Source organism: Melitaea cinxia, chromosome 8, assembly GCF_905220565.1.
Source record: "Melitaea cinxia chromosome 8, ilMelCinx1.1, whole genome shotgun sequence".
Classification (NCBI taxonomy): Eukaryota; Metazoa; Arthropoda; class Insecta; order Lepidoptera; family Nymphalidae; genus Melitaea; species Melitaea cinxia.
The window spans coordinates 1,654,944-1,669,762 of NC_059401.1; the positions used below are offsets into that span (position 1 = coordinate 1,654,944).

The 14,819-nt window shown below is 35.9% G+C and overlaps 1 protein-coding gene across 1 annotated transcript; it reads right to left on the reverse strand.

The window, feature by feature from the left end:
• Window positions 1–2,504: 2,504 nt before the first annotated feature.
• Window positions 2,505–13,763, reverse strand: LOC123656098 (triokinase/FMN cyclase-like). The gene is made up of 14 exons (XM_045591822.1): window positions 13,619–13,763; window positions 13,170–13,233; window positions 12,804–12,914; window positions 10,716–10,804; window positions 10,537–10,626; window positions 9,207–9,324; window positions 8,920–9,047; window positions 8,038–8,155; window positions 7,239–7,471; window positions 6,286–6,448; window positions 5,860–6,007; window positions 4,899–4,998; window positions 4,235–4,362; window positions 2,505–2,905 (listed from the first exon to the last, which is right to left on the reverse strand). The coding sequence occupies exons 1-14, from the start codon at window positions 13,757–13,759 to the stop codon at window positions 2,791–2,793; spliced, it is 1,746 nt and encodes a 581-aa protein (XP_045447778.1). The 5' UTR covers window positions 13,760–13,763; the 3' UTR covers window positions 2,505–2,790.
• Between the last annotated feature and the right edge of the window lie 1,056 nt (window positions 13,764–14,819).

The window sequence follows — 14,819 nt, forward strand, 5'->3', positions numbered from 1 at the left end:
ACCGTATAAAATTAATAATCAAATAGGTCGTAAGCAAATAACACATTGTCTGTGAAGTACGAAATTCAGTTCAGAGCAGTTTTGCATAGCTGTATAAAAATAGTACGATAGATGTTGTTGTTTTAAAATTTATCCCCAATGACCAAGGGAAAGGCAAAGGACCATATCCATACAGCCTAGTTTGAATTTTTTTATTATTGAATTAGTTTGAAGTTTCGTTCTGATATATCAAAAGGCCGGAGCCAAGTCTGAAGTAACTTTATTGTTCTTCTGATTCGATGACTGGTAACGTAAGGCCGAAGCCAAGTCTGTAATTTCATATTTTCGTCTTCTCTTCTTTGTCTATAAGTGATAGGCGAGGTCGAAACCAAGTCTATAATAGTCAGGCCGAAGCCTGATAGTACGATAGATGCTTTGACAGCGTATTAAAGCTTGACTGTTAAACCAAAAAATATATATGTCACAAATATGCATAAAATCGCAGTAACATTTACACAAAAAATAAATCACATTGTTTTTGGGTAGATTATATAAAAGGATAGTAATACTAATAAAATAGTATTAACTCCAAAATAAAATAGGGTATTACTGTTTTTCGTCGGCTTTGTAATAATAAAAAAAATATATATATTCTCTTTAAAATCAAATAAAATAATTAAAAAATCCATTTTATCACAACTAACTTTAATAGATGCTATAAACAATAATTTATGTGTAGCATAAATAATTAATAATTAATAAAAGAAATTAAAAAAAAAAACAGTCGAGCGCAACTCTAGAACGACATATAAATTAGAAAATAATAAATATAATTTTAATTACGTAACTTTTAGAACAATTATTGTTAATATATTGTGATGATTAAATATAAACGTTGGAATTCCTTGTTTTATTTATTATAAATCCTCATTTTGAAACTTGTGACTACAGTTATTCTACCACTACTCATATTTTATGACATTTAAGCAAAATTATAGCCAGCTATCGGTAAGGATATTAAGCGTTGACTTTCAACATGCGCAGAAATGAATTTCGGGTCTCTTCGGTGGTAGATTCCCTCCATAATAAGTTAGTCTATGGTGGTAGAAGTGAGGCACAAGCGCGAGGTGATCACATTATCGTTCAGTGATTGGTCGGTTGCTCTTTAAGCGCTTCCTGCGCCTTTCGTGATCCTTTAAAATGAGTATAGGATAGGTATATCGTGCCGGCCGCAGGGGTAGCAAACAAGACACAGTATTTTAATAATAAAATAATTGTGTTGGCAGGCAAACAAAGAAAACCCGACTTCAATTATATCGACAAGTAATACAACGTAGGTAGACGAAAAAAATTGTCAAGTAAATACGCACTATCAAAGATTACTACAAAATTTGTATACAGATCTCGATGAAATTTAAATGTGAGCACATGATAAACATCAGCTTTCGATTAAATTAAATTTCATTAAAATCGGTACACCCAGTAAAAAGTTATGCAGATTTTCGAGAGTTTCCTTCGATTCCTCTGGAATCCCATCATCAGATCCTGGTTACCTTATCATGGTACCAAGCTAGGAATATCTCCTTTCCAACAAAAAAAGAATTATCAAAATCGGTTCATAAACGACGGAGTTATCCCCGAACATACATAAAAAAAATACACGGTCGAATTGAGTAACCTCCTCCTTTTTTTATTTTGAAGTCGGTTAAAAATAAAACGTGTGTGCTTTAGGCCACACGAGTCAAGTCAAACTTCTACTTCTTACTAATTTTACTTACTGTATGAGCTAACTCATACAGTAATATACGAAACGTAACTCTCTCGTTCTATCTTCACTAACTTATATGTATATCTCCCTCTGAACTTCTGTTTGTTTCGCCCGATCACACTTCCCGTAGCGATCTCGACAAGCATTCACCAGCTTGCGTGGCGTGCGTAAAGAAATTCAATTTAAAAATATTCTATTAAGATTGTAATCTCGACCGCGCTAACCAATCTGATTCGTGTATCTCATTCTATGTAATGTTATTGAAATTGACTGTGCAATGTTGCCACCATTGAAAGTTGTTAATCCAATGGCTGTGTGAATAAACTGAATAATTACATTATTTCTCACTTCAAAATAAAACTAAATTTGTAATTTTGGTTCAACCTTTTTTGTTTTTTCCATTAAACTTGATATTCACAAACTCATTTGTAGATACTGTTTTAGACTATTAAAAGCCTTCAGACAAAATTAATCAATACTGTAAGTTAGTATTTTTGGTTTTCAATGGCGCCTTTTAGTTAATATATTGTTATTTTCTTTCTTTGTAATAAGAATATGGAAAATTTTGAAATGCCATTTTTAAGCTCTCTATTTGATATCTCTATTCAATTCAATTGTTCAAAACCTGTTTTAAGCTTTGCATTGAAAGTATTACAAACACAATTAAGAACAAATAAATAATAATAAATAAATAAATATCTTATAAGTATCTTAGAAGTTTCTAGTAAGAGGTAAAGGAAATAATTGTAAACAGCAATTATAAAAGCGAATATTTATTAAATAGAATAACGAAATATACAAGTATCTAACAATCAATAACATATTTTAAAATTCAGCGGCCCAGGCGTATAAAGTTTGCCTCCCCACAAAATAAAGGAAAAGGCAAAAGCAGCATATGTATTAGGGATGTGACATTTCGGAAAAAAAATCGATTTATTTTGGAAATATGATTTTTTTTTTTTTTTTTTTTTGATCACTAGTCAGTGTAGTTCCGTATAATTTCCACATTTTTTAATAGATAGGGTAAATTCGGTTTCCATGGTTCAGTGGTGTCCGGTGACTGTGGAGAGCGCGGCTTCGAGCCAAATGGCGACGCCGCGCGCGCCCGCGTCCTCGCCCTGCAAGTGCTCGCTCGACACGTACGACGCGCGCCCCGCCCTGCACCACGCGAATATAAATAACTAGCTGTCACCCCGCGGTTTCACCCGTGTTCATTTTAAGACGCTTCAGCCTGTATTATCCCACTGCTGGGCATAGGCCCGTTTCCCCATGTAGGAGAAGGATCAGAGCTTAATCCACCACGCTGCTCCAATGCGGGTTGGCGGATATATTAACGATCGCTATCTGGTGTACATGATAACAACCGGGATCGACAACTTAACGTATTCTCCGAGGCACGGTCGGTTGACCCACAAGGACTAACAACCAGATAAATATTTGTATAAACTCAAATATTCACTCCGAGCGGGAATCGAACCCACGACTGTGGGTGTTTTGGCGCCGCCGACACGCACCATTACACCAGAGCGGTCGTCGTATTTGTGGACAAACGTACTAAAATATTATGAAGCCTATAGTCTTCCTCGGTACATAGAATACCTAACAAATAAAATAACTTTTCAATTTGAACAAGTAGTTCCAAATTAGTGCGTTCAAACAAACAAACTATTTAGTTTTACGATATTTGTATAAATAGATTAATTGATAGTAGAGCCTATTATCCTGCTATATATGAAAGATGGAAAAGTACCTCAACCTCACAGAAAATCACAGCTAAATACTACTGCTTTCAAGTAGTGTTGTTGTGTTCCTGTGGTAAGGAATATATAATATAACTGAGGTAGGGCACAGCAGGAATTTCCTGCTCAAAATCTGGAGCAGCCCGACTGGGGTAGTACCTCGACCTTACATAAGACCACAGCTAAATAATACTGTTTTCAAGCAGTGTTGTGTTCCTGTTGGTGAGTAAGGTGAGCAGAGCTCCTGGGGATTGGGGATTGGGTCGGCAACGCGCTTGCGATGCCTCTGGTGTTGCTGGCGTCTATAGGCTACGGTAATCTCTTACCATCAGGTGAGCCGTATGCTTGTTTGCCGACTTAGTGATATATAAAAAAAAGGAAGCCAGAACTCCTGGTTGGCAACGCGCTTGCAATGCTTCTGGAGTTGCAGGCGTCTATAGGCTACCAGAACCGCTTACCATACCACATATGTAGGCTTTGCACTTGTTTACTGACCTAGTCGTACTTGTGAAAAAAAAATCTTTAATCTACAAACACGTAAAGTTCAGATGATAATGTGAATTTGTTTGTTCTCAAAAAGAAAAACGACTTCTACAACGCATTATCATCTCTCAGTCAGGTCATATCTGGCTCAAAACTTGAAATGTATTTTTTTGTCAACCTATACGTAGGCACCTACTATATTTATTAGTATTCTCAATATTTTGTTTTTAATTCATTGGCTTAAAAACGTTATATATTTTTTTACCTGGCTTCCATCTTAGCGGTATTTTCGGCTCCCTTCTGAGCGGCCTCGTTGATTCTAACAAGAAGCGTAATAATATCGACTTCCAAGGTCTCTTGAAACACTTCCATTACGGCATGGAGTGTGTCCAACTGTATTCGAAAAAATATGTATTATCTAAGATATTACAGTAATATTTTTTACAGTAATACTATTAACTGTAGCTACGAAACCTTTCACGATTGCCATTGATTTGTTATGCCTAAAAGATGAAGTGATTCTTCTAAATGTGTTCATTCTAAGTTTCATATTATTTGGACACCTAACTGAAAGTTATGTCAATAACTTCTTGTTAGAATTCCAAATAATGTTATTTGCAGATTTCATTAATATAATTCATAAATTAAACTCTATATTTTCATTGTACCTTCCGATGACTCGGAGATTGGACAAAATTTTCAAGCTAAACTATGAAATTACTACTTTCTATAAATAAAGGTACTCGGCGGAAAATTGACCTAAACCATATACAGTTGCTCAAACTCTTATGCCATTTTCAAGCATTCTTCTTAAGCTTAGAAATCAATTTTTTTCAAAAAGTAAAACGTTCAACTGTTTTCGATCTTTCTAATATACGTAATAAACCATTTTCCTCGCAGCGATTTCTATGCAAATAAGTGTACGTTACCATAGTACGGTCTCCTGGCTCCGCGCCGCCATACGTCATTATGGCTTTCATTCCACCCTTCAACGCCTTGAGCCACGTTTTTCTGTCGTTAGTAGTCGATCTAGGATAGTTACTCTTGATTATTTGACGTTTTGACAAATATTAAGTACACTCTTGATTATTTGACTTGACAAGTTTTGACAAGTATTAGGTAGGTAAATCTGTCATGTAACGGATATGAAATTGCGGATTCAGATATTTGTATAATGTTATGCTGGTTTCTGTTATGATTACGGATTATTTCGAATTATCTCGTAGTTTCTGTTACAGATACAATGTAATGTTTCCAATTTGATTTTTATCACTTGGTACTAAAAAGAGTCAAATAAAGTGCTGATAAAATAAAGATAGATACTTATAATAATATTATATAAGTATGTACTGTCAAAGAAGCTCTTAGATTTTATCAAACAGATACTTAATAATAACGCTTAGGGTAGAACGGTAAGTGTTAACAAAAAGATAGCGGTTCTTATGTTAGTTGAAAGGCCACTTCAGCTTATCACAGTCCACTGCTGAACATAGGCCTCCCCAAGTTCACGCCAAAAACGGCGTGAACTCGTGTGTTTTATCCATAGTCACCACGCTGGGCAGGCGGGTTGGTGATCGCAGGGCTGGCTTTGTCGCACCGAAGACGCTGCTGCCCGTCTTCGGCCTGTGTATTTGAAAACCAACAGTTGAATGTTTATCCCGCCATCGGTCGGCTTTTTAAGTTCCAAGGTGGTAGTGGAACTGTGTTATCCCTTAGGCGCCTCTTACGACACTCACAGGAAGAGAGGAAGTGGCTATATTCTACTGCCGTAATCCATATCACAGTAGTTGAAAAGGTCTCAGATTTAAATTTGAACAAATTTCAAGTTAGAGGCTTTTGGCCAATTGTAGGACATTTACAATTTGTTGTATCACAGATGGTAATACTCACGTAGCTAAGGCCTGTGACGCCGCAGATAAGCCTAAGCTATAAATCCCGCCCGACGTCCCACCCATATCTGTTTCTGCTATTTCTGACAGATCCCACAGTACGTTAGCTGGATACTCGAACGATGCCGATTCCAAATATTTTAATATCGCTGAAAATAAATAAAGATATACTTATTACATATATATTTGTTCGCCGTGTTTATCATAACCAGTTACAAGACCTTCATGCACACATTTTTATTGGCTTGTTTTTTATCAAAACAAACGAATTATTCAATACAATTATTGACTTATTAAAATCTAAATGACCCGGCGAACTTTGTTCCGCCATTTCTTTTTTCGTAATTAGAAATACTTTCTTTTCTACAAAACTCTTGTTGGCAACATCCAATTTGGCGAAACATTTTTTTTTACAGATTCAGATTACCTTTCCCGAAGTTCTTCAAGGTAATTCCACAGTCACCGTCCCCACATCCGGAGTCCAACTTGTTCAGTAACTCTTCGTTCTTTATTAACTCCGTTGCAGCAGCTTGAAGACTGTCACGTAACATTTTCTGATCGTTAGGTGGCAATACGGGACCGGAGTCGGCCTGGAAATTATTACCACTTTTGAGTTTTCTTTCCACTAAGAACCTATTTGACCGATTGGGGATAAAGTTTTCCCTTTTTTTCCTTGTGTCTAAATTACGAATAGACTTTACAATAGGAGATAGAATAAGTCATTAAGACCTGTTTCTTCTCAATTAATAAACTTCAACTTTTCCATTGACTTCAAAATTCCAATTCGATGGTAAAATACTTAAAAATGGTAGCATACTTATATCAGAAACTTTTATCTATTGGATATCGTTATCCTTCAAATAGCGATATTCACAGCCGGCGAGACAGGTTCTAATGCTACTAATATTATAAATGCGAAAGTTTGTGACAGTAGTTGGATGTATCTATGTATTATAATGAAACAACTATTTCGGATTCTATCGCGGTTTATTTACGTCGAAATCGGGCATTTAAAAAGCTGTTTCATTATAATAAGTGAAATTTGCTTCAACATTAGAAAACAATATATGTATGTATGTTTGTTACTCTTTCAGTAATGCGACTTGGTACGTAAAAAAAGATCTGGTTATAATTTCTACTGTATTTTTATGTAAGTAAGATTTTGACTTTTTTTTTATTCGAAAGGTGACATCTAACGTGTAAGTGTTGAGTTATCTCCAGTAATGAGTATTTAATGGAATTCGAATGACTTAATGATCTTATTTTATTACTTATCGATGATAATTAAAGTCGGTTTTCTTAGAACAAAGAACACGCAAAAACTTTTGAAATAGCTTACAATCTAATAAGTAGTTACATATGAATATCACTTTTACTAACCTTCCTTTTAACACTCTGTAGCAGAGTATCATCGTCGACATGTTCCCCCTCTCTTCTTTTAGACAAAACCCCCCCACTCCAAACTCCCACCTCCGTGGGAGCATCTAGTAACTCCAAGAATAACTTCTTATTTTCCTCAGGCAAGCGTAACAGGCAGATTTGGAAACCGTGCATTTCTAAAGACGTTTTATAATGCCCGGAGTAAATGCGTTCTAATTTGATCTGCTTTTCATCTGGAATTTATATTTGTCGTTCTTTTAAGGCCTTTTTTGTATGGTAAGGATACCTAGCTTACGGTACCAAACCTAAAGTAGGGACAATTTTCCCTAGCTATATGGTTAGGTTAAATTTAAAATGCAGAAATAAACGCATCATCTGCGAACGGTCAAATTTCCAATTTTTTAAACTTATGAGAAGAATTTCTTAAAATATTTAGGAAAAATTTCTTAAAATATTAAAGTAACACAATGTGTAATCAAATGAACAAAACGTATAATCTTTTGATTGATTACTACTATTTCATTTTGTGCGTAGTATATTGTGCTACTAGCTGACACCGAGGATCTAAGATTCTAAGTAAAGCATTAAGGTTAACCATGCATTATTTTTTAGGTAGGACCTCAAGAGAAACATTTCGGAAAACTGCATCAAATTTCATATAGGTAATTTTTACGCAATCTGCGGACAAACGTACAGTCAGACACAAATGCTGAAGTCATTATTACCTGCTATATACAGATGTAAATCGGTTATATTTAATATAGGTAACGAAATAATAAAAACCAATCATCATCCTTACTCAAATAGTCTTTAATTTCTGCAGCGATGATGTTCATTTCCATGAGCGACGTTCCGCCCATGTTGTTGATCATGGCGACTACTCTGTCTTCGGCTTCTATATTCCGACGAGCTATTACCTAAATGAATATTAAAAATATCATCATCATCATCATCATCATTTCAGTCCATCACGGTCCACTGCTGGACATAGGTCACCACGCTGGGCAAGCGGGCTGGTGATCGCAGGGCTGGCTATGTCACACCGAAGACGCTGCTGCCCATCTACGACCTGTGTATTTCATTGCCAGTAGTTGGATGGCTATCCCGCCATCGGTCGGCTTTTTAAGTTCCAAGGTGGTAGTGGAACTGTGTTATCCCTTAGTCGCCTCTTACGACACCCACGGGAAGAGAGGGGGTGGCTAAATTTCTTCATTGCCCTAACCCCACAGCAAATATTAAAAATATATATAGAAAATGGGAAAAGAACAGTGACAGGCAGAAGCAGGTGAAGAAGTAATCAAGTGAATAACTGTTTAAAAAACAAAATGTTATTAAATTCAATTGGATATTTATATATTTACCATACAGAAAATCACAGCTAATTAATTACTACTTTCAAGCAGTGTCGTGTTCATATGTTGAGTAAGGTGACTAGAGCTCCAAAGCGATTGTTGTTACATATAACAACTTTGGTGTAGGTATACATTGTAGAGATTTTTTCCGCCTGAGGGTAAACTGATAACGTTGCAATTACCGTTTATAAAACCACAAGAATCTTTATCTGGCTGTGATCTTATGTAACGTCGAGGAGCTTCCCCAGTACGGCTGCTCCAGATTTTGAACAGGATTGCTTTTGTTCCAATAATAAGAATAAACAATAAGAATATAGATATAAAGAAACCTTATCAAGTATCAAAGCTACAATTTCCTTCGCTGTTTTCATCTTCAGCTTTTCGATACCAGCCTCTCCGTGCACGCCTGCGCCTAATTCCATCTCGTCAGGCAAGATGTTGAACAGCGGGGGCTGACCTGAAGTACAGCAATATTAGGTTACAATACTTTTCATTGACATTAATTAGCACAAATCTGTAGCTCATTTCTTTTGAATAGTTAGCTTTTAGTTAACATTATTAAACAATATTTCAATACATTTATGTAAAAACTATTATAAAAATTGTAATAAATTACCAGGCAGAGAACAAGAGGTCAAGCAGACTCCGAGGGTTGCCATATTCTTGTGAATGATTTCGACCATGTTTAGTATGGCGTCCATGTCGTAGCCCTTCTCAGCCATCGCACCGCACATCTTTAATTAATTTATTACGTATCATTGATAGGTACTTATCTTACATATAAAATTCTCGTGTTACAATTTTAGTTAAAATACTCCTTCGAAATGGTCGGGCAGACTTTTATGACAATATTGATAGAGATTATAATGAAATTTTGAGTGCATATCGGTTAGGTCTAAATATCAGCCAACATGTATTTTTCATACGACTAAGTTATAAGGGGGGGGGGGTAGACTTTGGATTGGGGGGAACGAGGCATCAACGGCGAATACATCTCTCACCTTCATTTCGCCGACGATATCGTCATTGCGGGGACGTTGGATGAGCTGGGCCAAATGCTGGCCAACCTAAACGAGTCATCCCGACAAGTCAGTCTCGGTATGAACTTGGACAAAACGAAAGTTATATCAACCAAGTCATACCGAGACCGGTATCGGTCGATGATACTCTTCTCGAAGTTGTTCAAGATTATGTTTACTTAGGCCATACCATCCAACTGGGCCGCAACAACTTCGAAAAGGAGGCCGATAGGAGGATTCGGTTGTACCTGGGCGGCATTTGGTAGACTTCGTCGAGTTCACTCCGAAGATTCCGCAATGCTTGAAGACAAAAGTCGTCGAACAATGCGTCCTACCTGTGTTAACATACGATGCCGAAACGGGGACACTGACGAAGGGACTGGTCGACAAGTTCAAAGTCGCTGAGCGTGCAAGGAACATGAATGCTTGGGGTTTCTCTCAAAGATTGAATTAGAAAAGAGACTATTCGCGAGAGAACGAAAGTAACAGACATCGCCCACAGAATTAGCAAGTTCAAGTTGCAGTGGGCTGGTCATCTGTGTCGCAGAACCAATGGCCGTTGGAGCAGACGTGTCCTGAAGTGGAGACTGCGTTTTGGCGAACGTGGTGTAGGACCTCGTTCGGCCCGCTGGACCGACAATCTACGCAAGATTGCCGGTGTGGACTGGATGAGCATTGCGGAAAACCGGGATGTCAGGCGCGAACTTGGGGAGGCCTATGTCCAGCAGTAGACTGCAATAGGCTGAACTGATATAAGTGAAAGGGGGGGTAAGAATACCCATACAGACAAAAGCCAACATTCAGATTCCATACAAACATAGGTATCATATCCACATACATCCAATTATATAAAAATAAAAATATGTATAACTAAGTAATGTGTAATCTATGTGTAAGCCTACCGAAAAAAACTATCGTAACAACTACCTTAAACAGTAACACTTCTCCACACATGCCTCTGCCACCAGTTTTGTTTTGACACGACGCCACATCTTCACCTACAATATAACCGTCAACCTAAAACACCAATAAATAACACATTTAAGTAAAAATAAACCAACTGATTATCACGTTTATCGCAATAAAATGAAATCTATAGTAACAACCTTGATGCCTGCACTCTTCGCCTTTTCGAAAGCTTTACCGAAATTTAATCTGTCCCCTGTGTAGTTTCCAAGAAGTACCAGGACTCCACCTAGAAATAAAATTTTAAAAATAATAATAATAAAAAAATAAAAATAACATATTTCAAATAAAAAACAATGTTCAAAGGTGGTCTTATCGCTAGAGGAGCGATCTCTTCCAGACAATCTTTGGGCATATAGGACACAGCGTAGTGAAAGCGGTTGGGAAGTGTACACAGAGAAGTGACAATTAAAGTACCTACATAAATCGAGTTTATTTATTTATTCAAGGCTCATCAACGCAAGGTACACAGCAAATTATCTAGCGTACGTAATTTGGTTAAAATGTTCGTGTACCTGCAATTACAGGTGGGCACGGCATTTACAATAATGACGCTCGGACAATAAATATAATAATAATACATAGTTTTACATATCGTCACATATATTACTTTACAATACTGTTTACAAATTTTCAAAACGTCATATTTTTAAACTATAGATATATATAACATATAATTTATAGAATACATCAAATTACATCTTTGTGCCGTTTGCAATCGAAACACTTGAAACTTGAGTAGCAGTGCTAAAAATTTTTTAAATGAGATAACACCTCGCCTTATTGCCTCCACTGGTGACAAGAGGGCTGGTGCATTTTTTGCCCAGAGAATCGGCGTAGCGATTCAACGGGGAAATGCTGCCAGCATTCTTGGCACAATTCCACGCGGCCATGATTTATACCAAAACTATCTGTAAATATGTAGAATAGAAAAATAAAATTATTCTAGATCAAAAATAATTTACAGTCGGGCTAATTTAATAATTTAACAATTTATTTGGTCTTTAAGACAATTAAATATTTTTAAATAATATATCATATCAAACAATGATTATAAAAAATATAACAAATAGGGAATACAGAAAACAGCAAAAGTGCAACAAGATTAACAAAGGACAATTGCAGTCGATTTCATTAGTAATAAAAAAAACAATAAACAATAAGAACAAATATTTAAAAACTAAGAATCAACTGTACAACATACATTACATAATTGCTTTTGCAGGCAAACGAAGAAAAACCGACTTCAATTATATCGACAAGTAATACAAAAGGAGGTAGACAAAAAAAAATGTCAAGTAAATACGCATTATCAAAGATTACTTCAAAAGTTGTAATCAAATCTCGATGAAATTTAAATGTGACCACATGATAATTATATTAATTACACATCGGCTTTCGATTAAATTAAAAATCATTAAAATCGGTACACCCAGTAAAAAGTTATGCGGATTTTCAAGAGTTTCTCTCGATTTCTCTGGGATCCCATCAGCAGATTCTGGTTTCCTTATCATGGTACCAAACTAGGGATATCTCCTTTCCAACAAAAAAATAATTATTAAAATCCATTCATAAACGACGGAGTTATCCTCGAATATACATAAAAAATCTGTCGAATTGAGTAACCTCCTCCTTTTTTAAAGTCGGTTAAAAAATCAAGAGAACCCTCCTATATTTCAATGGATTTACACTATTGTTCTAAATTTCGTAAAATCGTCACTAAAACATTAATACAAATAATAATATCTATAATAATATTTTCAAAATATCACAAATTGTTCACAATTAATGACCAAAAATAAACTAAAAACATATAATTAAAAAAAAAAACTTTAAAAATGTGTAGTTTGTAGCATTTAAAAAAAAAGACAACTAACTAACTGAGCTATAGCCAATAAGGTCCTTTATAATCACGATAGAAACTGTTGCACATCTTGTTACGATTGACAATTCGAGGAAACAGGGTATTAAAGGATGACTGACCTTACCGTATTACAACAAAAACTATACTCCGAAATGACGGTAGATTTGTTTTTGCACTTGATTGTAAAACGATCATTCAAAGGTATATTCAAAGCCTTCTTAAATAAAGTATTATTTAACTTGTTAAACAGTAGAACTGTACCTTATTAGTCTTACGCTTTTCCAAGCTATTTGGAATTTCATTTATCATACCTTAGATGAAAATAAATGATAGATTCGCCAGCTTGGAATATAGTAATTGATACCTGAATTATATTTGTAAAGGTGTGCTATTGCATAAAGCACGTTTCCAGTGGGAGGGGACGCGAACACCCCTCCAGCCACTGCGCCGTCCAGCATGCCTGCCCCCACAAAGCCTGTGAACAATATGAAAAAATAATTACTTTAGTCCGTACCACAAAGAATAATTTTTATACCACTAGCGTGGCAATATGCGTAAATACGTCACATTTTCCTGTCGTGAATTAGGTAGCCAGTACCCCTGCGGTAGGGTCAGTAACGCCTTGTGATACCCTCTGTGTTGTGTCCACAAGCTATGTAATGTACATCAAAGCATGCGTCGTAGCAACACGATGATTACATTTAAAAAAAGTTAACAATTATGGACAAACCTGCAGCGAAAGGTTCATGGCCCGAACCACCTCCGCTGAGAATAGCCACCCTACCGGAATCATTCTGAAAATTCAAACAATTTTATTATAATCTAATGCTATAAATGTTGTCGTTTCATACACACTTATTATAAAAAAATAGAACTTCTATTTTATCTGCCTTCTTGATAACTGTCGGTTAATAGTTACACATTATCACGACCCTGACAAAAAAAACTTGATAGAAGAAAAAATAACGTTACTTTGAGATTTACAAAAAAAAATCCTATATAAAATAATTCTTTTTTTGTGTTCGTTATTAATTGTCAGGATAAATATATAAAAGAAAATTTAAATAAAGAATCGATGTAGTCCCGAAAATAAAAGAACAAATTAATTTGATATCGTTTAAAAATAACTTTAAATATAAGTTCGTCCTAATTTAAATATAGTAACATAGGACACCTTACCTTCCTCCTTACAGTTACAACTCGATGCTTGGGATGAAGTTGCAATTTGGGAAACAAAGTCACAACGCCGCGGAGATTGTCGTCAACGCACGTCTCAGGGGAGTTTATAACTTTCTTCGTAATTGGTTGACTAGACGTCATTCTAATTTATCTAAAATGTCGTTATATTTAATTGTAAAAAACAACGTATTTTTACAAGAATTTTAATCCCTTTTAGATAATAATGCTTTAGATAATAGATTAATTTAAGATTAAGTACTCGAATAAATATATAATATGACCGATTGATATGTTTAAATATATATTATTAGAATTATTATATTTAATAAATTAAATAATATTCAAGTTATTTTGCACACACGCCTGTTACGATCACCAATATAAGCTGTTTAAACTGTCAAGAGAACGACCGTTACCTATTATTTTAATTGAAGGTAGAAAATAATTTTAATATGTTAACGAACAACTTTATTAATTAACGCTTATTATTTCATTTAAAATGTAAACACTTTTTAATACTTCGCGTTAATTTGTAATAAAGTATAATTCAATAATAATAAATAGTTTTCGAATTAAAAACAAAATTAACAAGACAATTCAGGCGGCGGTGCTCAGAACTGACAAGAAATTAATTTTATCTATAACGTAAATAAAGGTCGCTGCATACGTAACGTGCACGGGACGGCGTTAAAACGTGGACGGGACGGGGACGAAACGTGGTTAGTAAACACTGATAGGGATGAGGTAGGGCACTGCAGGAATTTACTGCTCAAAATATGGAGCAGCCTGACTGAGGAAGAGTACCTCGACCTTGCAGAAGATCACGGGTAAATAATACTGTTTTCAAGCAGCATTGTGTTCCTGCTGGTGAGTAAGGTGACCAGAGCTTCTGGAGGGGGATTGGGGATTGGGTCGGCAACGCGCTTGCGATGCTTCTGGTGTTGCAGGCGTCTATAGACTGCGGTAATCTCTTACCATCAGGTGAGCCGTATGCTTGTTTACCGACCTAGTGATATAAAAAAGGGGGGATTTTTAATACTTACGCACCATGACAGTTAAACTCAGTCATCATCATCATCACTTCAGCCTATCACAGACCACTGCTGGACATAGGCCTCCACAAGTTCGCGCTAAAAATGACGCGACCTCATATGTTTTGCTCATAGTCACCACGCTGGGCAGGCAGTTAAGTCAGTAACAG

What these genes read in the sequence shown, in the direction of transcription:
- LOC123656098 (XM_045591822.1), bottom strand. Translation starts at nt 13,759, where the DNA reads ATGACGTCTAGTCAACCAATTACGAAGAAAGTTATAAACTCCCCTGAG. An exon ending in TTGTAACTGTAAGGAGGAAG is followed by an intron (nt 13,234 to 13,618) that starts GTAAGGTGTCCT and finishes TTGAATTTTCAG; the next exon opens with AATGATTCCGGTAGGGTGGC. An exon ending in GAGAAGTGTTACTGTTTAAG is followed by an intron (nt 9,325 to 10,536) that starts GTAGTTGTTACG and finishes AATTAATTAAAG; the next exon opens with ATGTGCGGTGCGATGGCTGA.